Below are 25,630 nucleotides of genomic sequence, written 5' to 3'. Positions count from 1 at the left end.
CTGCCACAGGATGGATGCCCAATGGCAACGACACCAAAACAAGTTCATATGGTCAAGCCGAACAGAGCTTTTTAGGTCAGATTTCCCACTAAGTCCACTTTCCCCACCCTTCTTTGCTCCAGAAGCGTAGGAACAAGCCTGGTCCAGGGCCACCTTGTAAGGAGGGGAACAGCAGACGGAGCAGGCCCATAATCTCACCAGTTATCCAACAGTGGGACACAAAGAGTTGAGGAAAACCAAAATGAAACATAACAACAACAAAAATGACTCATCCTAGAAGCCTTCCCAAGGCTAAAGGAGCCTAGAAAGAAGAATATGAAAGGCTCTTGTGGAAGAGGTAATCACCAGGGACCCTGGAAGGAAAGAGAAGCATGGGTCTTTCACGGTCTTTTCTACCATGAAAACTATGGCCCAGGGGTCTGGAACTATGAAGCTGATTTATAGATACCATCCGCTGTGTTTACGAGACGTAGAACAGTCCCTTGGCCACAGTTAATTACCAAGGACCAGGAAGGCAGCACGGTAACAACATACTCAAGTAAAACTGGCAAAGCATGCACCCCAAGATGTATCAGTTTCTACTTAGCAGGACCATAGGAGGCTAGATTACTACAGTGGGATGAACAAAGAACCTGTGTAAATCAGTGGCTAAGCCTCACAGGAACTTGTTCCTTCAAAGCTTACTTCAGGAATCCCGTGTTCTTCTTGCAAAGCCTCCAGCTCCCTCTAACGGGCATCATCTGTAAGTGCCACTGAAAGCAACACCTTCCTCCACAGGTTGGATTTCCCTAATTCATTTGTACCTAACAGTGAAAGAAGTGGAAACAAACCAAAAACAAACAAACAAACAAACAAAAAACCCTAGCTCTGTCTGCAGAAGCACTGTGTGAGCGGTGCTGGGCACATGCACTTGCTTTCACCACCGACAAGGAGTTTCATCACAGTCCTCAGTAACACCCGCTCTGGGGGTTCTACCACAAGACTGGTGGGCCTTTCCAAAATCCATACTGAAATGCTGGGACTATCCCAGGGCAGGGCAAGGAGCCGAACTAAAAAGAACACCAAAAACAGCAGGCCATTCCCAGGGCATTAATGAAAAGCCTGAGGATCACCAGGCAGCCAAAGGATCATCAAAATGGTCATAAGCCAGATTTGCACCAAAAGGGAAGGGGCAGCCTCTCCAACAGGAAGAAGTAATATACACCTGAAAATATGCCTCAAGGTGGGACTATCACTGGGATCCTGTTAGAGCAATGCCTGTTTATTAAAAGTGCAATGCTCAAAACCTCAACAGTGCAGGAAGGAAGGGCCATGGGACCACTGATTCAGGCTTAGGCTCACAGTAAAACCCTGGGAGAGAAAATGGGGGTAAGGAGTCTGGAGAACAACGTATAAGGCTAGAAGTAGAAGCAAGTGCTAGAGCGACTTCCCTGGTGGCACAGTGGTTAAGAATCCGCCTGCCAGTGCAGGGGACACAGGTTTGAGCCCTGGTCTGGGAAGATCCCACATGCCACGAAGCAACTAAGCCTGTGTGCCACAACTACTGAGCCCGCGCTCTAGAGCCCACGAGCCACAACTACTGAAGCCCGTGCGCCACAATTACTGAGCCCATACACCAAAACTACTGAAGCCCACGTGCTCTAGGGCCCACATGCCACAACTACTGAACCTGCGTGCTGCAACTATTGAAGCCCGCACGCCTAGAGCTCATGCTCCGCAACAAGAGAAGCCACCGCAATGAGAAGGTCGTGCACCAAGTGAAGAGTAGCCCCCGCTCACCACAACTAGAGAAAGCCCATGCTCAGCAAAGAAGACCCAATACAGCCAAAAAAAATAAATAAAAATTAAAAAAAAAAGAAAGGAGAAGAAGAAGCAAGGGCTAGAGAAAGAAGCAGTCAGATGGGAAGGTTGACCTTTAGAGGGAAAAATTCAGGGTTGTCCCCATCCTACTATTTCAATGGTTGGAGGGGTTATAACTAAGGGAAAAATAGGAATGCACATACTAATACATACACTGTCTGATTAAGCCTTGCTACAACCCTGCTGAACACAGAATCTGTCCAAATACAAATGGATAAATTTTTGAGGGCAAATGGAAGGTGAACATGTACTCAGGGCTGACAGGAACTTATTTAGCGAGTTATTTAGCAAGCTCTTTCATCGACGGAACTGCTCTCCAGAAAGAAACAAACAATATATAGCAAAGACCCCAAAGACAGAAGCAGCAGTGAGGCTAAATAGAAATAAAATGCTTCAATTTACTCTAAGGCCAAAAAAGTAATAGAAGGATGCAAACAGGTTATATTGAAACTGGAAAAATTAAAATTCTACCTCAACGCAAGCTGTAGAGTTTGACCACACTAAGCAAGAGGGAGATGGTGCAGAACCCCCAGGAGAACAGGGTGAGTGGGACCCCGGCCCCTGAAACACAGCTGGCACTGGGGGTCGTACGTCCTCTCTCCCGCTCCCCAGCAGGGCAGAGGTGGACAACAGAACCCCGGTGCAGAGGGTCAGCCACGTACGGGCCTCACTCCAGCAGCTTTCACTCCCGCCGTCTCAGCCTCCCTGCTCACGGAGTCCCGGTCAGACGAGCGCCCGCTGGCCGTGCTGTCCAATGAATGGCAGGAGACAGCGTTGTACAGCGCCTCATAGGGACCCTCCTCTTCCATGTTGGTGTCAAAATCGATGATCAGTTCAGTCACTGCTTTCTCCACGTCACCTGAAGAGGGGTTAGAAGGCAAGAGAGTCGGTGAGAGGAGAGCACAGTCTTGGACTTCCCACCACAGGAACAACCCAAAGCCCCTTCGGCCACCTGAACTTGACCAACATTAACCTAGAGCAGGAAAATAAATCACGGCTTTCTCCATGGAGAAAAAATCTGTTGAGAAAAATCTCAAAAATCTGTTGAGAAAAAAATCTCCACGGAGAAAAAATCTCCACAGAGAAAAAAATCCGTATTGAATTGGCGAAAAATCTGTTCATTTCTCAGGGTATGAAGCGCAGATGAAAGTTTCATCTGTGCTTCATACCCTGAGAAATGAACAGATTTTTCTCCAATTCAATACGGAACCTTTGATATCTATGAAGGACATCTCCCAAGATCGTTATAAATTCCCAAATACCTCAATACCATGACAGCATAAACTTAAACCATAAGATGTAGCAAGGTACAACTGGAAAACTTCAGTAATCTCTTTAAATTCTTAACAAGAACCTCCATGTGCCCAAGCAAAATAGAGGGTGGTGAAGCCTTTCTGAGATGAAGGCGCTACACAGCTGCAACTCACTCACTAGACAACTATGAACCTCAGAGCGCCTGGGATCCAAACTTGTGACTCTGCAAAGTAACCAGGGATCTGGTTATAGACCAGGGATCTCTGGGTCACTTGCAAAGAGTCAAAACTGTAACTGTAAAATCCTTGAAAGCTAAGAGCTTAGTAAACTACTAATCCCATTACCAGCAAATTATGAGGTCAAGAAAAAAAGTGTGACCAGGGGAGGGGAACAAGGACTCTACAGTAAAGACAAGCTGAGAACCCCTGAACCCTTGCATCTCTGCATTCCTCTGAAAAATCCCTTTCCTTTTTTAGTATCTGGCTTTGCTCTGTTTCTCAAGCCTTCTTCATTGTGATCTGTATCTGGGGGAGGTGTCAGCCAGTGTTTTGTCTTTCTCATTCATCAGACCTAGGACCCAAAAGGCTGCTCAATCAATCTGAAAAGGTGGATCCTGGCTAATGATGGAGAGGCTGGACTGCCCAAGCTAGCACCCAGACCACATTTGTTGGACAAATGATAGACTACTAAAATCTGCCATATACACATCTACCAACCAGATGACACTCATTAAATATTTACTGTGAGCCAGCTATACTCAAGGCACTAAAGTGTGTGTTAGAAAAAAAAGGTTTCACTGAGATTTGACTTCATCTTGAGATCATCCTGTCTACCACACATCCCAGGATAGCTCTCACAGAGCCAACTCTAAAAGAAGAGAATAAAATAAAGTAGGAAAGAAAAGGTCCACCATCACGGCCTAAGCTTTGCTCAAGAAAACTTCATATAGTAGTTGGAAAAAAATGAATTTGAATATGAACTTATTAAGTACTCCCAATCCCCCGAAATAATTATTTAAATTAAGATTTTCCATTCTGCCAAAGAACGTTCAACTCTTTTCAAGCTGAGAGCCCCTTTGCTGGCAGAAGAAGGCCAACTCACCCTGAGACTTCTGGGATATACAGTCCATGTTGGAGATGAGAGGTGGCTGGGCTGTGGGGGTTTTATCTACCTCTTTTGCACTTCTTTTTCCAGTCATGTGATCTACATGGAAAGACCAGAAAAAGCTGCACCAAATACCAGTGGCTTGGTTCAGCCATCGTGTCCCCTGGTCCCTGCGGCAGGGAGATGGACCCATACCTTCGATCAGTGCTGCTATCTGCTGGCTCTTCTGAGACGGCAGCTCCCGGACAGTGTCTAAGGCAGTCAGTCCACGGTTATCTTTTATGTTGACGTCAATTCCTAGAAAGGCACACCAGGTGGACCAGGGGAGTGAGAATTTTCAAGCCAGCCTCAAAGAGGGTCAAATTCCAGGATACCTAATGCTCCTGGCAGCACAACCAACATTTTCATCCAAAGATATTTTATCCAGCTATACAAGAACTTCGTACATTTGCAATCAACCAGTGGAGACATACACATATTAGGTTCAAAGGCAGCCAGTAAAAATCCACCTCCAGGGATCCTGGGGGAAATGATCCCAACCCTGGCATGCTGTGTAGACAAGAGCGCTGCCAACCTCTCACCTGCAGCCAGCAGGATTTGCACCACATCGGTCTTGCCAAACAAAGCAGCCTCATGCAAAGCACTGCCCTTCTCCGTCTGGAAAGCAAATGAGAGCGCAGAGCAGGATATCATCAGAACAGTGACCCAGGTTTGGCGTGGCTTCACACGACAAACGGAACGTAGACAAGAAGGGACAGGAAAATAAAATAAACCACACAAAGTCCTCTGTCATTATCTTTCCCACTTTTCTTGTCTGGATTCCAAAACCACAATCGTGGCCCATACTTGGGTGTTTGATGTGCCACCAGGAGGCCACACATGAATAACTGCACTGTTACCCTTGGAACCACCTATTGGTGACACTCCTAAAAACCCCACCTTCCTGGGTGGAAGGAATGATGAGAAGAAAAGTACAAGGGGGGGAAACACCTTAACTTCAAATGTGGTCTGGTGGATGCAAAGCCTAAGGAACGGCCATTCATCTGAATGGAGAAAGCTACCAACAAAGGGAAATGCTAAGTCTCCTGTCGGCAACATCAAGTTGATGGGACTTTGGAGGCACTAATGGTGGCAGTGGGAACACAGGTATAGGAAGATAATGAAAGTTTTCTAATTTCAAGAGAGAGTCCATAAGCATGTCTTTTCAGGGTATAATGACCATGTATTATCCCTGAAAAGAAACAAAAATAACAGACTCACTGGAGGAGATTCTTTGTCTCTAAAAGTTTCTCATTACAATGAGTCAGCAAATGGAAGCATCTGACATGTGATGTGAACCGTGCTAAATAGGAACACAGCCCAGCAGCATGGCGCTTGTGCCTTTTCCACAATGACTAGGTCCCTTGGGCCTGGGAGGTACGTCTGCCCCACTACCTGGTAATTGCTATCCATGCCGGCATCCAGGAGGACCTGGACCACGGCTTTGTGGCCATTCCTTGCTGCCAAGTGCAGAGGGGTGTGCTTCTTAGTGTTGCAGCTCAGGAGGTTGGGGTGTGCGTTGAGGAGCATCTTCACCACCTCCAGCCTCCCGTAGAGTGCAGCCAGGTCCAGAGGCGTCTCGAACTTGTTGTTGCGCATGGTGGGGTCAGTCAGCTCCTCTAAGAGGACCTTCACCACCTCCGTGTGGCCATACTGTGCTGCGCAGTGCAGGGCCGTCTCGTTGTCATTGTTCTAAAGAGTCAACAGGCGGATGATGTCAGAAAGGTGACCAGCAGACTGGCAGACGACTGGGGTAATCACACGTAAAACCATTGAAATTTAAATGAGAAAAATAGCAGCAACACTTGGGGACTAATAGAACTATGTCAGAATCCCGCAAACAAGCCCAACTGCTCCAATCAGCCTCATCTGCCCCAGTTACTGCCAGAGGGGAGCAGTCGGTGCCTCAGCCTTTGTAGTCTCCTCTGTGCCAATGCAGACGTGTCTCCAGACGGCAAGGAGAGCCACCTTGGGAACACGGCAGGCCGCGGGGAGAAGCCCTGGCACAGATGGATGCCATCACTGCCATTGACTCAGTTTAAACTTCAACTGGTTTTACAATTTCTATTGAACCAACCCCGTGGTCCTGATTCTGGATCTGCTGACCATCCATTGCCTCACACACAAGCTTTTTGGAAAGAGTTTGTCATCTGCGTAGATCCGTGCATGCAAATCAATTGGCCAACAATGAAAGTTACAGAGCAGAGCACCCAAGATCACTCTCAACGTATCAGCCAACAGCCACTGCCAGGGGACTGAGGCACTGGAGCTCAGTCACAGAGCAACGCGGGACCCAGATGCCACCCTGAGCCTGCTCCAGGAGCCTGCCCCAGCCAATGCATGCAGGACCTACAACTGTGCCAAGAAGGGTTTCTTAGGTAAGAAAGATACAATCAGACACCAGAATGTTTTGTGTGAGAGGTGCAAAATAGTCAAGATTGTAACATTGCCATTAATTCAAATTCACAACCCCACAGGTCCTCTGATGTCAATTTTGTTTCCAACTAAAGGTAGAACCTGAGATAAAGCAGGAGAAGTTTGTGCTTTATCAACCATCAGAAGCAAAATGTTAATCATTCCAATTATGCTCTTTCTTTTACTACTACTGACAATGTATAACTAGAGCAGGCATAGAGGCATTTCCATGACCTCTCCATTTTTAGAAGCATTAATGAAAATAATAATTCTCCCACAAGATTTTGAGATTCCTGAATTTATCCAGGAGGCTTCTGCCACTTTGGGGAAACAAAGCTTCTGAGGGCGTGTGTCCTTCAGGTCAATATTATGCACCTTTCAGTGGTCAAAAGGTAAAGATTAAATGTTTCCACAATTGCTTTAATTCTATTAATGATATTAAAAGTAACAGACTAGGAGTTACCCAAACATGCATGCAATTCCATCTGCTTTTGATCTGGCATTTAACTGCATCATTTTTTCCAGCTACACCAAGTGTATCAGAAAGATCCAGGGCTACTAGGCACAAGGCCCCAAAAGGCCAGAATGATAGCAAAGAAATTTTTTTTTTAATGAAACAAGGACAGAAAGGGTGGTAGCAGGAGCCACATGCAAAGATAAATGCACACAGATAAACAGAGGAAGCAGCACTGAGCTCCAACACAGCTCCAGGAGAGCAGCTGCTGAGAAGGTGCAGACAGACTTCTCTGGCCACAGAACACAGCCAGTTAGCAATGGCCTCCTGTGATACTATAGCTGGGTCCAAGGGGCGAATTCCATGTCAACCTGAAAGTCTGGAGGGCAGGAGGAACGCTGGGCTGGAAGTAAATCCTTGGGGCTCCCTGTGCCAAACAAACCTTTCAGGCCACCCATATGCCCACTTCCTATTAAGCTATGGCATGAAAAACTTAGAGCTGTCACCTTGCTTTCTCATGAGAAGAAAAGAGAGCTACAGCAATGAAAACTCACAGGAGCTTCCTGTAGAGGGATCCTGGGGCAGAGTTGCAACTCAAAGAAGTTTAAGAGGATTCTCAGGGTTTTATATCTCAAGATTAGCATGACAGCAAGGGCCAAGAAAGTCAGCTTATTCTCATTAAAACTCCAGTCCAAAAAAACTCGTTTACTCTGAAGTAGACACTACTATCTCTTTTATATCCAAGTTGTCTCCCAACAAGCAGAATAATCTGTAAAAAGTATGTCATTAGGGCCTGAAGAACTGTAAAACTCTAAACTATCCAGCAGGGGAAAAAAAATGTCTTCTCTGGGTTTTTGCCAGAACTAAAGCAGCTACCACAGGGCTGCCTCGCTAAAGGCATGGTCTTGATCACTACCAGGCAAACTGCCTGCCTATGTTAAAAATGGCCTAACCACATCTCTGCAGTTTATATTCACAGTGTAGGAAGCATCTTATTTATGTTTCAGTCTTGCCAGACATGGTCTGGTAACTACAGTACTCCTGAGTTTACGTCTGTGGTGACCACATCTCTCAACTATTGAACACAGGCCATCACAATGAGCTCTCACTGCCGCTTCCCCTTGGAGCCTAACAATTTTCAGGGCAAGAAGTCACTAAGTTTTGGATTTATGGACCCACAAGAAAGGGAGGGATTCCAGGGAGGGTACAAACTCTCAATCACCTGGAATCCCTCTCTTTCACACCTTTCAAATCACACCATGGGTGCTCACAACACCCCAAGAGTTCCCAGAATCATACTACTATGAATCTGGACTAAGGAAGGGGACTGAGATGAAATATCCCAATTTTCCCCCAAGGCTTTGCACAAACTCCCCATTCCTACTCATCTTGAGACCCACTTTCATTTTTTCCTTGCTAGGTCATTACTTCTTAAAAAAAAAAAATCCCTATACCCTTTATACCTGGAGACCCCATTCAATGTATAAATCCATTATTTATGTGTTTTATACACACACACACACACACACACACACACACACACAAACTACAAACAGCAGAAAACCATCTAGAAACATTCCCGTGACCTTTCTCCTCTGGGAACTATTCAAAACCATCACCTCCCAGTGCTTGGATTATAGCCCAATTGCACTCTTGTCCACTGTTGACAGATATCTAAGTTAGGAACACCGGGGCTACAGCTCTCTGGAGCAACGATGGTATAGTCTCTAGAAATATACCCAAATTGGAACAAAAGGACAAAGTGGGTCTACAAAGATTTAGAAGACACAGGAAAAGCATGAGAACCAAGTTCCTCATGTGGAGGAGGAGTCAGACTTACTCTACAAAGCTCTGAAGGCAGAACTTTGACCAACAGACGGAAGGTTTAGGAAAATAGATATCAATCAAGCATAAGAAACCAAAAATCAGTGGAATCCAAAAAGAGACTGCCAAGAGTAATTCTGCTTGCTACTAGGAGAAACAAGCAAACAAACAAACAAATAAAATAAGGGGTAGATGGCCTGCGTTTTAGGTGAGAAAAGAGGAATCCTGCTCTAGTGGAAAGTTAGCCTAGATCAGTGGTTCTTAAACAAGCTTCGTTTTGGAATTACAAGGGAGCTTAAAGGTAACTAATACTGAGCCCCACCCCAGGTCTGCCAAGGTAGCACCTCAGAGGGTAAAGCCCAGGAACTTATATTAAAAAGGTTACCAGCCTAGCAGACACCAACTTAAACAATCATTCATCATCATCAAGAACAAAACAAACTGACATCATGTGCCTGGTGATGCGATGCACTAAAAAGGAAGGACAAACATCACTCTTGTGGCATTACTGCCAAAAATGTACAACCTGAACCAAATCAAGAGGAATTATCAGACAAACGCAAACTGAGGGCCAGTCTACAAAACAAACGGCCTATGCTCTTCAAAAATGTCAATGTCATGAACGACTAGAAAAGGCTGAGGATAACTGTTCCAGATTATGTATGATCCTGGACTGTATCTTGGACCAGAAAAAGAAAGTGCTCTAAAGGACATTATTGAGACAGTTGGTGAAATTTGAACATGGATTTCTTTTTTAAAAAAATTTATTTAATTAATTTATTTATTTTTGGCTGTGCGTTGGGTCTTCGTTGCTGTGCACAGGCTTTTCTCTAGTTGTGGCGAGCGGAGGCTACTCTTCTTTGCGGTGCGCGGGCTTCGCATTGCGGTGGCTTCTCTTGTTGCGGAGCACGGGCTCTAGGCGTTCAGGCTTCAGTAGTTGTGGCTCATGGGCTCTAGGGCGCAGGCTCAGTAGTTGTGGTGCACAGGCTTCGTTGCTCCGTGGCACGTGGGATCTTCCCAGACCGGGGCTCGAACCCGTGTCCCCTGCACTGGCAGGCGGATTCTTAACCACTGCACCACCAGGGAAGCCCCTGTGGATTACTTTTAAGTGTCTGGAGAAATAGACTTACCACAAAACTAATTTGACTATTGCTCATCTTATGATATTCAGACTAAGTTAAAATTGTTTTAAAAGGGGGTAAGTAAACAATTTTAATAGTTTCATCTTAGCTAAGGATGACGTACATTTGGACTGGTTTATGCTGACTTGCTGAAACAGGAAAAGGTCCATATGGTGAGGAGGAAGATAAAAGCTCATAAAAACCATCTCTGCTCCCAGGAAAGGCATGTGCAACTTCTTAATTTCTACAGGTGCTTGATAGGACGTAGCACACAAATGTATTTTAGCAAAAACAATTCCTAGACATACCAGGTCAATGAAAACCCATAAAACCTAGGGAGGTTAGAATTGAATCAGCCTGAGAAGAGTCTGCATTCTTAGCACAACCCAAACAGCCTTATCCCTTAATGAAGTTTACATCACTTGGCCTTTGAGGGGGTGGTGGGTGGGGTGGAGGCAAAGGGTAGTACAGTTGGCTCTCCTAACCCACACGTTCTGCATCTGATGAGTCAACCAACCATGGATCAAAAATATTATGGGAGAGGGACTTCCCTGGTGGTGCAGTGGGTAAGAATTCGCCTGCCAATGCAGGGGACACGGGTTTGAGCCCTGGTCTGGGAAGATCCCACATGCCGTGGAGCAACTAAGCCCATGCGCCACAACTACTGAGCCTGTGCTCTAGAGCCCGTGAGCCACAACAAGAGAAGCCACCACAATGAGAAGCCCGCGCACCACAAAGAAGAGTAGCCCCCACTCGCCACAACTAGAGAAAGTCCACGCACAGCAACGAAGACCCAATGCAGCCATAAATAAACAAACAAATAAATAAATAAATAATTTTAAAAGGTAATGTTTAAAAAAAATATATTCCAGGGGAAAAAATCTAGAAAGTTCCAAAAAGCAAAACTTGAATTTACCAAGTGGCAACTATTTACATAGCATTTACATTGTATTATCGTATTACACTGTATTATTAGGTATTATAAGTAATCTAGAGATGATTTAAGGTGTATGGGAGGACAGAAGTAGGTTATGTGCAAACACTACACCATTTTACATAAGGGACTTGAACACAGTATCCACAGAGGTCCTAGAACCAATATCCTCTCAGATACCGAGGGAAGACTGTATTTCCAAAGAGAGAAGTAAGTTCTTATTCCATTTAGATGAAGTTTCTTTTATGTGTGCAAAATCAAGGGATAGGAAAATGTGCTTTTAAGAACAAAAGTCTTACCCTTTAATCAGAGCTTTATAAGCTAAATAAACTAACCACCAAGTCGGGAAACAATCACTTCAAGGTGCTTCCCCACAAAACAAAACCCTGAATGGACCAATACAGCAATGTTGCATTAAGTTTCACTCACTAGTAACAAGGAATAAATTCCAAAACGCCCTTTCAGAAATACCACATGGTATATACCTTTTAAAATTAGGACCTCAAATATTACTAGTAACCAGATTTTTTTTTTTTTTTTTTTTTTGCGGTACGCGGGCCTCTCACTGTTGTGGCCTCTCCCGTTGCGGAGCATAGGCTCCGGACGCGCGGGCTCAGCGGCCATGGCTCACGGGCCCAGCAGCTCCGTGGCATGTGGGATCTTCCCAGACCGGGGCACGAACCCGTGTCCCCTGCATCAGCAAGCGGACTCTCAACCACTGCGCCACCAGGGAAGCCCGTAACCAGATATTTTTACTTCATGTACATGATCTTATTTGAACTCCAAAATAATCCTGCCAGGTAGATGGTATACCCCATTTTATAGAAGAGGAAACTGAAGCTCAGAGAAATTAAACAACTATTCAAGTCAACACCAGTAAATGGCAGCACAGAATTCAAACTTGGGTCTGACTTGATCTGTGAGGGTTTTCCACTCTGCTGCACTACTTCCAAAAAAAAAAAGAAGATAAAGTATCTTCCTATCTTGAAGATTAGAAAACAGAATTGAAAGTGTGGGCAAACTAAAACTACTGTGTTCCCCCACTCCAGATCAAACTGCTTTTCCACCATTAGGGCCCAACAGCTGAAGGAAATCTCCCGTAGAGCCTGCCGAGGTCCAGCCCATAGGGACCTTCATTTGCTAAATCAGTATTTCTCAAAGAAAAACATGAAATATCTGCCTTGCATTTGGAAATGCGCAGAAGGACCTTACATTTCCCTTCCCAGCAGCTGCTGTATTATTCAGAGCCAAGTGAAAGGTAGCTGATGTGAATAATGCAATGACTCAACCAAACTCCAGATTGTTGCCAAAAAGCAAACCTCAACTGAATGAAACCTTGAGTCAAAAACAGCAGGTGAGAGCGCAGAGGAGACAGGCTAACACCATCACCCAACCCACCAGCTTTGCCTCCAGAGGCAGTGGAGGGCCGACGCCCGAGGCTGGACGTTCATCACTAGGCCCATCAGCCCATTACTTATCCCAGCCTCACCGGGGAGGAAGACTCAAGGCAAGTGCCCTGCTTGGCCCTGCAACTTCATTTCCTATTTCTGAGCTGTTCCAAGGGCCAAGAGTGACCAAGCAGAGAGAGAAGCTAATGGCTGGGGAGAAGGGACTGAGGCTTCAAAGCCCCAGGCACAAACTCAAGGAAAAGAGAGGGGAGCCACACCAGCAGCTTTTAAGAATAAAATGGAGTCACCCACGCCCCGGCTGCCACACCTCCACCACAAGCTATTGTTCGGATTCCATCTCAAGAGAAATATCAAAAGCAAACTTAAAAAAAAAAATTTAATCTAGGAAGTACAATTTAATCATTTTCTGTGCTTATTAAAAAGTAAGCTACTTTGCGTAACATCTTTTAATTGCACTTTTCTTTTTTGAATTTAAATGATTTTAGAAATCACATTAGTAAATTATGCCCATAATATGGTCCCTTCTATTTCCCCAGCTCTGCCACTTCTAAGCTTTTCAGCCATTCCAGGAAAAGCACCCAACCTTTCCAGAATTGGTATGGGTTTTAAAAACAAAAACAAAACCCACTGAAGCTCCGTTTTCCCATTCCCAGGCAAGCCAGAAGCAGATGGGCTGAAGCAGACAAACATCAGGTTGATGAAGAAGAGCCTGAGTGGATGAGAGTGGAAGCCAGAGAGGACCGAAGAGAAAGTGCAGCTTGGAGAAATGATGCAGAGAAATTCTGGCAGCGAAAAGTACACACCTTGGCATTGATATAAGGGTCAAAGGGGCCGTACTTTTTGAGTTCTTTGATCTCAAGAGCATTCTATAAAAAGGAGAGGAAAAGAAAATGTGATGATAAAATGGATGAAATATATCAAAGCAATGCACAGCCCCGAGGGGGCCCAACACTAGACAACTTGGATCTGCCCTCTGGGTGCCTCAAAAGGAAGTTAACGGGGAAGACAACCTCCAGGGCACAGCGCTCATCACCCCTCTCATCCAAGCTTCCAACTGAAGCAATGTTAATGGTTTTTAATAAATCAGCGAAGTACTTGTAACCACTGCCTAGATGCATTAGGTTTTTCGAGCTATTGCAGACGTTGTGCCCAGCCCCTGCCCCACCCACCTGCCTGCCAGATACGCAAAGCACTGGGCTGGGTCCCACTTATCAATGGACACTCCAGGCGGGAGGCGGCTGTGAGCAGGACAAGCTAGCATACTCAAGTGGCTCAAAAATCCAAGCAGCTGTGTTCCAAGGCAAAAGTGAGCAAAGACAGGATTAGAAATGGTGGCTGAAAATTTCTTAAACGAGAAGGACTTTAATGGGTGACTAGATTTTTCCACATTGAGGAATATTAGTTAAAAGCAAACCTCTTTTATAAATTTCCTCCAGATAAGAGAAATTACTGTCACATTAGACAGGAGGAGTAAAATTGCATTTAGGTTCTAAAGAGGCAATTCTAAAGAGACAATTTTCCTTCCTAATGTTATAAAACAAACATCCTCATTGATGATCTTGAATGTCTGTTGCTCACCCACCCAGAAAATACAGGCAGAAGGGGGAAAGGGAGGCCGATGAACAGCTGTACACAATCTCCAAATGGAGAGAGCTGGGAGCACTGCTGTAGTTTTCTCACCCCTCACAGTGAAGCTGCCCTTCTCTGAATCAAAAGCGTGCTCTTAACAGCTCACTGAGAATGTGCATGGTCTTGCTGACAGGGGGACTTCAAGAATGGTTTCCTATTTTTTTGAGGAATAACCCTGATCTAATCCTACAGGCAACTGAACAATCTCCTCTCAGCAAAGTCACTAGTAAAACAGTCCTAAGCTTATTGAGAAAGGGCAGCATCTCTCTCCTTCAAGCAAATAAGAAAAGTATCTACTTCAGTTCAGAGCAGAGAGGGAAACAGGAGAATGGCTTGTCATTCAGAGAGGGCCCATCTCCTCGCAAATCGACACCATCTCAGATCCAAACTACAGGGAGGTGTATTTTATGAGAGGTTTGTCTAGAACTTATATAATTCAAATATAATTTTCCCAAAGGAATAAATATAAAGAAGAGAAGGTACAGTCTCAGAGTACCTGAATCCATGGCCAGTGTGTGGTGTTTCTGCTCAAATGCTGCCTTTTTTATTTTTTGAGAATTCTCTCTGCTTTGTCAAAGCATGGTCAGTAGTAAATGAACATTAGAGGACACATGGAAATGATCTTCATTCTGCTGAATCACCTCAGACCTCCACTCATGTGTCTTTGTGAGTTCATTTTTCAGCACTAGCACTCGCACCACCACTTCTGCAAGTTCTGATGCATGTAAAACAACGGCATGGTTCACATAGTACCAACACATGCTGGGAGTATTTCTGTTTACCAGCTAAAGCTGCACTGCCACGTTGATGGCAAAAGCCCACCAGTTTGAAATGAAGCCTGGTCAATTTTGCAGGATTTGCATTATTTCCAGTTTTGCACGTGAGGTGAGTATTTATAACTTTGTTACAGTACTATTCCAAATCTCCATGATTCAAATGCATATGAAATGCACCCTTCATGGTACAAGGTTTCCCTGACGCACTAGAAGGAGCAGCGCTGGGAAGAGGGGTATCACCCTTAGTCCAGGGAAGAGCTGGTTCCCTGAGATCTGAGCTACGGGACTGAGACGGTGATGGGGCTACCAAGGTCTGGCTGTAGCTGAGTGGAGAAAGCTTCCCTTCCCTCCAACCTGTTCATTGACTTTGGTGTGTGAGGGCCCTTGATGGATGAGCAATCGCACTATCTGGGCATCTCCTTTCCAGGCTGCCAAGTGCAGAGGGTAACAGCCTTTAGAGTCAGCCACGTTGGTCAGCGCGTCGTTCCTCAGAAGAACCTCGACCACATCCCTAGAAGGCAAAAATCGATCATGAGTTTGCAGAACCCACAAGTCTTTCGTACTAACAGTTCTGCACATCTGTTTGGCACAAAGCCCTTTCACAGAGATTATCTCATCTGGCTCCCCATCTCTACCTGAGCTCACCGCCCAGCTCTTCCTTTTATTCCATGAGCTACTTGTACAGCTGTTGACAGCAGCTGAGCCATCTTGAGGCACACTACACTGACTCATCACCTCCCGGTGTATCTGGGCTTTCTACATAATCCATCTATTTTCCATTATTTTGAAAACGTCTGGTCCCCTTGTCTAAACCTTGCAATATTTCCTTGTTTGTGATGTTGAAACAGCATTCAGGGATAGAATTTACATAAAAGCAGTCATGCAAAACAAATATCATTATTCACCACATTATCCAGAGCATTTAGTGATGTGGGAGCTGGAAGCGGACAGGCAGAGCAGAATTAAAGTGGTTGCAAACATAAGCCAGATGCATATGGTATCACTTGATACATCCAGAAAGAAGGACTTGGCTTCCTTCTTGGTGACACCACTAATTAAGTAGATATAAATGTATAACTATCCCCATGCACATGAGGTCAAAGAAAATCTCCACTGTAAATAAAAACAGCATCTGGAGATGAACTTGGCTAACAAGCTACAGTCATTTAAGTCTGAGATTCACTTTAATTCAGGTTACCCCACCATTTAAGGTGGAGGGAGTCTCTACAGATTTTCTGTAAGCTTTGTCTAAGATGGTTATAGCAAAGACCACATTACAGGAAATGATCACATTCCATATACCTTAGAAAAGTTTAATGTAGAAGGAAACAGCCATTGCTTCTTTCCGGCACATCAGCATCAATTAGGCTGGGCCAAATATTGCAAAAGTGAGACAGAATACCATGAGGTGGTAGGGCCCTGTTCTCGCTCGGAAAAATCTAAAGGGTCCCAATAACCCTTTCTCATCAAAACTAAACTTCTACTGCTTATCTCCTTTAGTATTATGCCTCAAACTCTCCCCGATGCCCTGTCTTCCGTTACACTCTGGTTTTCCTTCTTCCTGGCAAATCTACACACTGTACTCCACCACTCGGCCTGCTCCTGCTCTGAGCCTTGCCATTCTCCCTCACTTGAAGGGCAGCGCCCTCTTCAAGCTGCCAAACCACTGAAACCTGTGCCTTCTCTCAAACCACCACCCACCCCCTCGCCAAAGCACACCTTCTCCAGAAAACTTCCCAGATAAACCCCACACAAATCACAAATTCCTGATAACCTCTCTATACTCAAGGGAATTAAATAGGCCATATTATTTATTTATTTTTCCCCTTAAAAATGGTTCTTGTTGTGGACAAGGCTAATTTTATGAGGAAAGAGTGGCAAGCAGAAAGATAAAGTCAACAGAAAGAAAGTTTCTCATGACCACTCGATCTATTTTCAGTTTATAAAGGGGCTGGTTACATAATACATTATCCAGCACCATTATGTTCTGGCTGCCCCACATCTGAGCTTCGTATTCAGATCATTGTAAGGCACTGCCTCATTTCAAAGGCGAAAAGAATAAGCAGAAGAAAGGTAAAACTTAACCTTTGGTTAAAGTTATTTTGGGAGTGGGGTGGGGAAGGACGTTTATATTATACACTAAAGAGACACTCAAGAATTCTGGACGGACTAAATTTAGTTTTTCTCTGTTCTTCAGCATCCCTGCTTTGTACACCTTTACAGAAGGAAAAAATTTAAAAAGACAATCTGAAGGCTTGGGTTCTGAAGAGTGGGGCAGGAATGTAGCACGTTAATACTTACTTATGGCCATTCAAAGCAGCATGGTGCAGAGGTGTATACCCAGTGCTGTCAACACAGTTCACATTTGGCCCTCTCCAGATGCTACAGGGGGAAAAAAAAAGACTGAAGTCACAAACCAAATTTAGAGACAGCTAGCTGCCTGGAAAAGAATTCTGTGTGGTGGTTAACCAAACGGGTTACTTCCACATGACTCCCGATAAAAGAAAGCAGCTATTTACTACAGAAATGCACAGCACTGAGGGTACACAGTGGGGTGCTGAACAAGGAGTCAAGTATCAAGACAACGGTGTCATCATTTCAGAGCTTGTTTTCCTGTATCATTCTCTTCATTGGTAACTTTATTATTCACTCAGTCTGGGACTCGTGTCTCTGAGTACTGTCAGGATTGTAAGAACAGCTCGTTGAAAGGTCATCAAAAATATCACTGAACCAGGGACTTCCCTGGTGGCGCAGTGGTTAAGAATCAGCCTGCCAATGCAGGGGACACCGGTTTGATCCCTGGTCCGGGAAGATCCCACATGCTGCAGAGCAAGTAAGCCTGTGTGCCACAACTACTGAGCCTGCGCTCTAGAGCCTGCGAGCCACAACTACTAAGCCTGCGTGCCACAACTACGAAGCCCGCACGCCTAGAGCCCATGCTCTGCAACAAGAGAAGCCAACACAATGAGAAGCCTGCATACCGCAACAAAGACCCAATGCAGCCAAAAATTTTAAAAAATCACTGAACCAAACCACTCAGTCAGTTACAGGTACTGAGTACCCACCTCTACTCCTGGTGACTGAAGGCTTGAGAGAAACTCTAGACCAGATAATCAGGATCATTCAACCACAAGGACCAAGATCAAAGAACCCACATTCATAAAAGCACCAGGATACATGTGTTAAGATGCAAGGGACAATTCTGTCTTTCCTTTGTGAATATGTCTTATTGGTAATAAAAAGAATAACAACAGAATCTACAATTTGAGTGACTTATTTGAATCAGAAATACCAGACTAAGACGGTTGAAATGTCATCTCATTTAATCCTCAAAGCCTTAATTCTGACTTCTGTTTCATACCTGACTACATTGGCCAGAGCTTCTAAAATACTATTAAGTAGTAGAGGGCAGCCTTGTTTTGTCCTGCTAATGTTACTGGCAGTTAGTCTGAGGTAGACACTCTGTAACATGTAAAGGCAGTATCTTATTTTTTTCCTTTTTAAATGTATTAGAAATACTGTTTAATTTAAATACGTTTTTGCATCTATGGATAATATCATAGTTTTTCACAGTGAACCAACTAAAATGTTACCAATAGCTTTCTTAATATTGAGCCATTCTTTCATTGCTGGAATAAACCTTATTTGGCCATTATCCATTAGGGCCATACCAGTGACTTCTACTTGAGAGTATTTTACTTAGCATTTTCACATCTGCATTCATAAAGGAAGCTGGTCTAAAGTTTTTGCTTTTTGTGCTATCATTATTGGGTGATATCAGTATTAGGTTTAAGTCACAGATCACCTGGGCAGCTATCTACGCATTTCTATATTCAGGAATCACTGACATAGAACACTAAAATTATAATCACCAGTAAAACCATCTGGGCCCAGAGGCTTTATACACAGATGTTGGAAGCAGCATTATTTATAACAATAAAATTTTAGAAATAGCCCAAAAGTCCATCAACAGAGAAATGACTATGATAACTAAGGTGGAGACACACAGAATATTATATACTATTTCTATTGCTACGTAATAAGACAGAATAGAGGTTACAATATAATGCTAAGGAGAAAAAAGAAAGAAAATTATAAATATTGTAGAGAAAAAATATATATGAGAGACATTTATCAGGATTGTGGATTGAGTGCACAAGTTTACCCCATCTCCTGTCTAAAGTTGTATGAAGTGAAACGATTCCCACCCTACACCACAGATAATTGATGGACATAAAATAGATAGAGAGATTCAGCCTAAGAAAATAAGAAAAAATGTTATCAAGTAACTGGCAATGTTGAGGGATTCCTAAAAGGCAGAAATCAGACAAGGCTAGATCTACAGAAACACAACCTAGAAGAATGCCAATTAAAATAATCGCATACCACTTTTCACCTATCAGACTGACAAAAATGAAAATGATGACATTATAAAACGCTTGTGAAGATCAGGGAAACACACACTCTTAAATACCACCGGTATGAGTTTAAATTGGTGAATTCCTCTGGGAAGACAATTTGGCAGCACCCACCAAAACCAAAAATAGGCATTCACTCTGGGCCAGCATTTCCACTTCAGGCACTATCCAACAGAAACACTTGTACATGCGCACAAAGACACATCCTTGTTCAGGACTGATCCACTGTAAGAGTAAGAACTACAAACTTAACGTCCACCTATAGGTAGGGAGTTAAATACCAGGTACCCCAATAAAATGAATTATTACGTAACAGTTAACAACAACAACAAAGGAAAGAAAACAAGTTGGACTTATGTGTCCTGACGTGGAAAGATTTTATAAGATATGCTGTGTTACAGCAAAGTGAAAAAAAGAAGTCACTGTATAAGTCAAAAGATGAGCCCTCATTTTATAAGTACACACATGCACACACACACACACGCACAAGCACACACACACCCCCTTGGATGGCGATGGGAAGCATGCTCATCCAGTGTTGACGGTGGTTCCCTCTGGGGAAGGAAGCGTGTGTCACGGGGGCACTACAGAGTGGTGAAGGGGGACTTTCGCGTTCTGCTCTGTATTCTACCACACTATATAAAACACAGTGAGAATATATTCATGTAGTAGTCTTTTTAGAATTTTTTTTTTAAAGAGGGGAAGGAACCTACGTACAGGGAAAAGAAGAGAAAAAAATGAAATGTTAATAATAAATGGTTGTATATGTGTGACATGGGTCACTTTAATAAGCATGTAGGTATTTGGCTTAAAAGCTTAAGATAAATTTTAAGTGAAAAGAGAGGACATGTGTACTCTGACAGCTACATTATTTGTTCCTTGTCAATTAAGGAAGCTGGTGACAAGGTCAGGAGCTTGAGTTTCTTCCTGGTGTCCCCATCCTCCATTAAACTTGGATTCCTATAGCACCTTCCAAACAAAGAGTTAAAAGCAATGATCTCTTTGTCACATTTATACCTCATTTCCTAAACCAAAAATGATATACCTATGCCTGACAATGAATAGAACGATGGAAAGTGAAACAGATCTGGAAAATCTAGTAGGTACAATTTTCATACTTAGTTTCAAATTGCCCCACAAGACAAAAAATCATCATTCTATTATAAACTAGGTGACACTAAAGTCCAAAAACAAATTATTTGCCCCAAATTACAAGCCAAATCAGTGGCAGATCCAAAACTCCCATTTATGGTGTTCTTGGCCTTTGGCCAAACAGGGACTTTGTGATCCAACCGGATGACAAGATGAAGTGAAGGTGCAGTCATACAAGGTCACACACAATAGCAAGATGACTGGAATAAACAAGAGGAGTTGGGAAAAAGGGAATAGTAACACTGGTTAAAGCAGCTGGGAGCTCAGGTCTGTCAGCTCCTAGTACTGCATTAGGAATCTGCTACCTCTTCAACCATCTCAATCCAGGTCCCCAAGTAACCTTAAAACTGAGGTTTAAACTGCCCTTGCTTTTAACAAAAAGGCAGAACTGAGCAAGTCCTCTGTCATTTTCTAACTTTTACCTCCATGTCTCCGGTTTAGAGGTGATTAAGTTTGGATATCCCATACCAGCACTAAAACTACCTCAAAACAATTAGAAAAGACAAGGCAGAAAGATAAGCACTTTCCTGAATAAAGCTGCAACTTTCCCAACTGGATAAGGCCTTTTCCCCTCCTTTTTCTCTAACTAGCATTTCTTCTAAATGCTCATGTAGAAAATTTTGGGGGAATGCGGAATATATTAAATAAAACCTAAATGAAGATGGAGAACTGTCATCTCTCTGCTTGGAATCTTAGCTTCAGACAGGATGGTAGTAACATCCCCCTCCACCCAAGTTTCTTCCTTTTTGGCAGCCCAAGAAAAGAGTTATTTACAATCTAGGCCTTCCTCCCTATCACAGCTGTCCTATTAAGTTTCTCTAAAGCAGTAAGTACCAAAGGGCTGATCACTGACAAACAAAAGCAGAGCAGAGAGCACCAAGAGAACCAGGAGAAAAAAAAAAAAAAAGGTACAGGAGATCCCTAAACATTTAGTGCACCATCACCACAGCACTGATTACATCTGACCTTGGACCACAGTGAATTCTTTATGCTGCACTTCCATACTATATATTTTAAGCCCTTTAAGGGAATCCTTCATGTTTCCAAGAGCACAGCACTGTGCAAGGAACTGTCCAGGGCTACCAGTTTGCAACTTCTAACATTCGGTTTTTCCTAACCTGCGACCCCAGTGTGACATGATCTCTATGTAGTGTAACGAACCTGCTACTCTCTATCCATTAAAAATGGCAACAATCTCTTGATGGGACATGTAAGCATACTGCATCTGAGATATCTTTACATAAAACACAGAGACAGAAGAACCATAAGTTGGAACCAAAGTGGCCAGTCCACTTTCATCTGTGACTGCTCTGTGGGATCAGGACTAAACGATATCCTACAGTGGCTCTTAGCTGTCAGCAAGCTTGCTTCATGTTGTCCAGTTACCTAACTGCTTACTTCACACAGACAAGTAATGGCATCTCAATGGGCTGGCAGAGTGTCCAATCCAGTTCAACTGAGTAAATGTTTAGGCACTATCTTCCATACGCCAGAAAGTTATAGTCTCCACCCTTGAGGAGAGTGGGGAAGTCAGACAAGTAAACAAATGACGACACACTGCGTGAATTCTGGGAAGTATGCAAAGCATAGCTCACAGGGAGATGGGAATAAGGGAGGCTTTGCAGAAGACGAGACACTTAAGCTGAGCCTTTAAAGCTCAGATGGAATCAGCCAGGCAGGAGAAACAAGGAGGAAACGCGCAAATTCAAGGTCTCCTGAGTAGTCCCAGCAAACTGGGGCAAGTGCAAGTACCTGTGAGTGGCTGGAGCATGATGGTGAATGCGAGGATGGAGAGGCAGGCAGAGCCAGGTCATGAAGGGTCCTGTGGGCCACTGAAAGTTTCAAGCAGGGAATGATCAGATGTAAGTTTTACAAAAATCCTTCTGTTGACAGCTGGGAAGTGGGAACTTAGTGAATTTGTTATTCACCATACTGTTGATGGTTTTAAATATTTCAGAATTTGAAAAAAAATCATTATGCTAAGCATCTGTATAGACAATAGACTGGAAGAAGTGTGTGACTAGATCCAGGGAGCCCAGCTAGAAGTTAGCAATTCAGGCATGAAGTAAGGACCTGAACAAAGGCAGTGGTAAGGAGTGCTGAGAAAAAAGGACAGATTCAATAGAAAAGACAGGATCTGGTGACCAAATTGGGCGGGGGCGGGTGTGTGTGAACAATTCAGTGGCTAATGAGAGAGTAATTTGAGGAGGAAAACCAGTGTTGCTTTGTTTTGTGATTGTGGCAGTATGAGGCAGGGGAGGGGAGGAGGCACAGGGAGTTTTGTTTTGGATTAGTTGAGGCTGAAATGAATTTGGACTCCCATGTGTAGATGTCCAGTCAGTAGGCAGATGAGGGTCTGGAACACCATGGTTACATGGTTAGTTTAAAATGACAATGCTCAAATGTTGACAAACATGTATGTTGCCCGTACAACGATATTATAAAGTAGGGAATACATGTTGTTATTTCCATCTTACAGGTAAGAAAACTGAAGTCCAAATGACTTACTGATTGTCATATAGCTAATTAACGTGGAACTGAAACAAAATCCCACGTCTGACTTCTAGTGCATATTCCTTCTACTTTATTCAGGCTCTTGACCTTAACTGTTGAGACAAAACAACTTGGAGGGACTTCCCTGGTGCCTCAGTGGTTAAGAATCTGCCTGCCAGTGCAGGGGACACAGGTTCGAGTCCCGGTCTGGGAAGATCCCACATGCCACGGAGCAACTAAGCCCGTGCGCCACAATTACTGAGCCTGTGCGCTAGAGCCCGTGAGCCACAACTACTGAGCCCGTGAGCCACAACTACTGAGCCCACGAGCCACAACTACTGAGCCCACGTGCCACAACTACTGAAGCCCACATGCCTAGAGCCCGTGCTCTGCAACAAGAGAAGCCACCAGCCCGCACACCGCGATGAGTAGCCCCCACTTGCCGCAACTAGAGAAAGCCCGCGAGCAGCAACAGAAACCCAATGCAGCCAAATATAAATAAATAAATTTATTTTTTTAAAAAACACAAAAAAACTTGGAGCTCTGTGGGTCTCCTCCTGCATTAGTTCTCAGGAGGTCAAAGACTCTCAGAACACCAAGTCGGAAAAGGGCCTGCTCCATCACTGACCCTGTGAAGAGGGAGCAACGGCAACAAACTTGAGGGGGAAGAGAGGTTCTGGGCAGCTCTCCATCAATTCTTCATTAAATCATTAAGGTCTAAACAGGAGTTTGTCTCATCAGCCTTTTTCTGCCAAAGGCCTTCTCTGTTTTCCTCTTTTAGTTATCCTTGCAAAGGCAGATTTATCTCTGAACCTCAGGAAGGACTGGCAGTTTTCCAACAGAAGGAAACATTGTCCAAAGTCAGTCTAATTTTAAAAAGACTTCATCTTACTCAAATGAATTTGACACATCCTTACTAAAATGCTTTCTACATAATTAACTGTTGAAGGTAAAAGGAGAGATAATAAGGAGTCTAGGAAACCATTCCCATTGTCAAAGAAGCTTGTGATCTTTGGAGAAAGACACAACTGACATGAAACGATCAGACAAGAAACCCCCAAAACAATGCCAAAGGAATTCTAGTTGACTGGGAAAAACTGAACATGTACTTTTATTTCTGCTCAATCCTGAAACCCACTACAACGAGAGTAAAAACAAACAAAAAAAGAATACCAGAAGGATAACAGTGAACATAAAATGTCAACATGTTCGGAAGATGAAAAGTAGATAAATTAGCAAAGCTGAGAAAGTGAATCCCTGCATCCAGAGAAGGGGATGCCAATTCACACAAGCACCCTGGGAAGGGTCAGTGATTACAAGTACCTGGTGGCACAGGAGACCAGAGATGAGGAGGGGCTGAAAACGAGGACTTGACACAAATTCTGTATGCAGCAGCATTAGCCCACCAGGTCTCCGGTCACATCCAGGGCAGCCAGTAGCCTATTACCCCTGCACCCAGGCAGGAGAAGGTGGATTTATTTTGCGAAGAAACTGAACCAGGTGGGCTCTAAACCCAGGGACTTTAGGAACAGCAGAAGTTAGGAAGAGGCACTGTACCGAAAACAAAGGCCCTAAAAGGAAGTTTACATCCTGAAGGACGAGGTTCCAGACCTGCTCACCCACTTGGCTCCCAAAATGCTAAGAGCCCTACCCTCCACTTGCAAACAGAAGGTTAGAAGATTTTTTCCTGTAGAAACCAAATGACTCCACAGAAAGGTTCAATAGATGCTGACTTTCAGGGATTCCCCAACAAAGCAGGTGGATTCCTGCCCAAACTCCCTAGATAGAGCATATAAAACCCATCCCTGACAAGTTCATCCCACCTCTATATAGACCATCCAATCGGCTTTTTTGGTGTCTCACTTTTAAATTAAAATGACAACCAAGGATCACCATACATTTGAGGAAAGCATTCAACATGAAAAGAGAGAGCACAAAACAAACAGAATAAAGGGACTCTACGGAACCAAATAAAACCTCAACCAAAAAAGCCTATTATCACACAAGAACTGGATTAGAAAAAACTGAAACAATCAGTGTAAAGCTTTTGGAAATTAAAAAATTATAGTAGTGGGACTTCCCTGGTGGCACAGTGGTTAAGAATCTGCCTGCCAATGCAGGGGACATGGGTTCAAGCCCTAGTCTGGGAAGATCCCACATGCCGTGGAGCAACTAAGCCCATGAGCCACAACTACTGAGCCTGCGGTCTAGAGCCTGTGAGCCACAACTAGTGAGCCCATGTGCCACAACTACAGAAGCCCGCATGCCACAACTACTGAAGCCTGCGCACCTAGAGCCCGTGCTCTGCAACAGGAGAAGCCACCGCAATGAGAAGCCCGCGCACCACAATGAAGAATAGCCCCCACTCGCTGCAACTAAAGAAAGTCCGTGCACAGCAACAAAGACCCAATGCAGCCAAAAATAAATAAAATAATTTTTAAAAAATTACAGTAGAGGGCTTCCCTGGTGGCGCAGTCGTTGAGAGTCCGCCTGCCGATGCAGGGGACACGGGTTCGTACCCCGATCCGGGAAGATCCCACATGCCGCAGAGAGGCTAGGCCCGTGAGCCATGGCCACTGAGCCTGCGCGTCCGGAGCCTGTGCTCCGCAACGGGAGAGGCCACAACAGTGAGAGGCCCGCATACCGCAAAAAAAAAAAATAAATAAATAAAATAAAAAATTACAGTAGAAATATAAATATAAATAAAGAGCTAGAAGATAAAGCTCAGTAAATCCTTCAGAAAGTGGA

General features: G+C 44.0%; 1 protein-coding gene across 4 annotated transcripts in view; it reads right to left on the bottom strand.

Moving 5' to 3' along the window:
* Positions 1–25,630, bottom strand: part of ANKS1A (ankyrin repeat and sterile alpha motif domain containing 1A) — a gene marked incomplete at both ends in the record, with an annotated part of 185,096 nt that overhangs the window by 94,395 nt on the left and 65,071 nt on the right. For 2 of the 4 annotated variants that reach the window (XM_079712182.1, XM_079712184.1), the window contains 8 exons: positions 2,523–2,719; positions 4,216–4,317; positions 4,414–4,515; positions 4,800–4,875; positions 5,653–5,949; positions 13,218–13,280; positions 15,174–15,330; positions 17,121–17,201. In XM_079712182.1, the coding sequence (XP_079568308.1) occupies positions 2,523–2,719; positions 4,216–4,317; positions 4,414–4,515; positions 4,800–4,875; positions 5,653–5,949; positions 13,218–13,280; positions 15,174–15,330; positions 17,121–17,201 (1,075 nt within the window). The remainder of the gene's footprint in view (positions 1–2,522; positions 2,720–4,215; positions 4,318–4,413; positions 4,516–4,799; positions 4,876–5,652; positions 5,950–13,217; positions 13,281–15,173; positions 15,331–17,120; positions 17,202–25,630) is intronic. The other 2 variants (XM_079712183.1, XM_079712185.1) reach the window with 1 other exon arrangement.

This window comes from Hyperoodon ampullatus, assembly GCF_949752795.1.
Source record: "Hyperoodon ampullatus genome assembly, chromosome: 10".
NCBI classification, from domain to species: Eukaryota; Metazoa; Chordata; class Mammalia; order Artiodactyla; family Ziphiidae; genus Hyperoodon; species Hyperoodon ampullatus.
The sequence above is the reverse complement of the archived record's forward strand: the minus strand, read 5'-3'. Positions and strand labels throughout refer to the sequence as shown.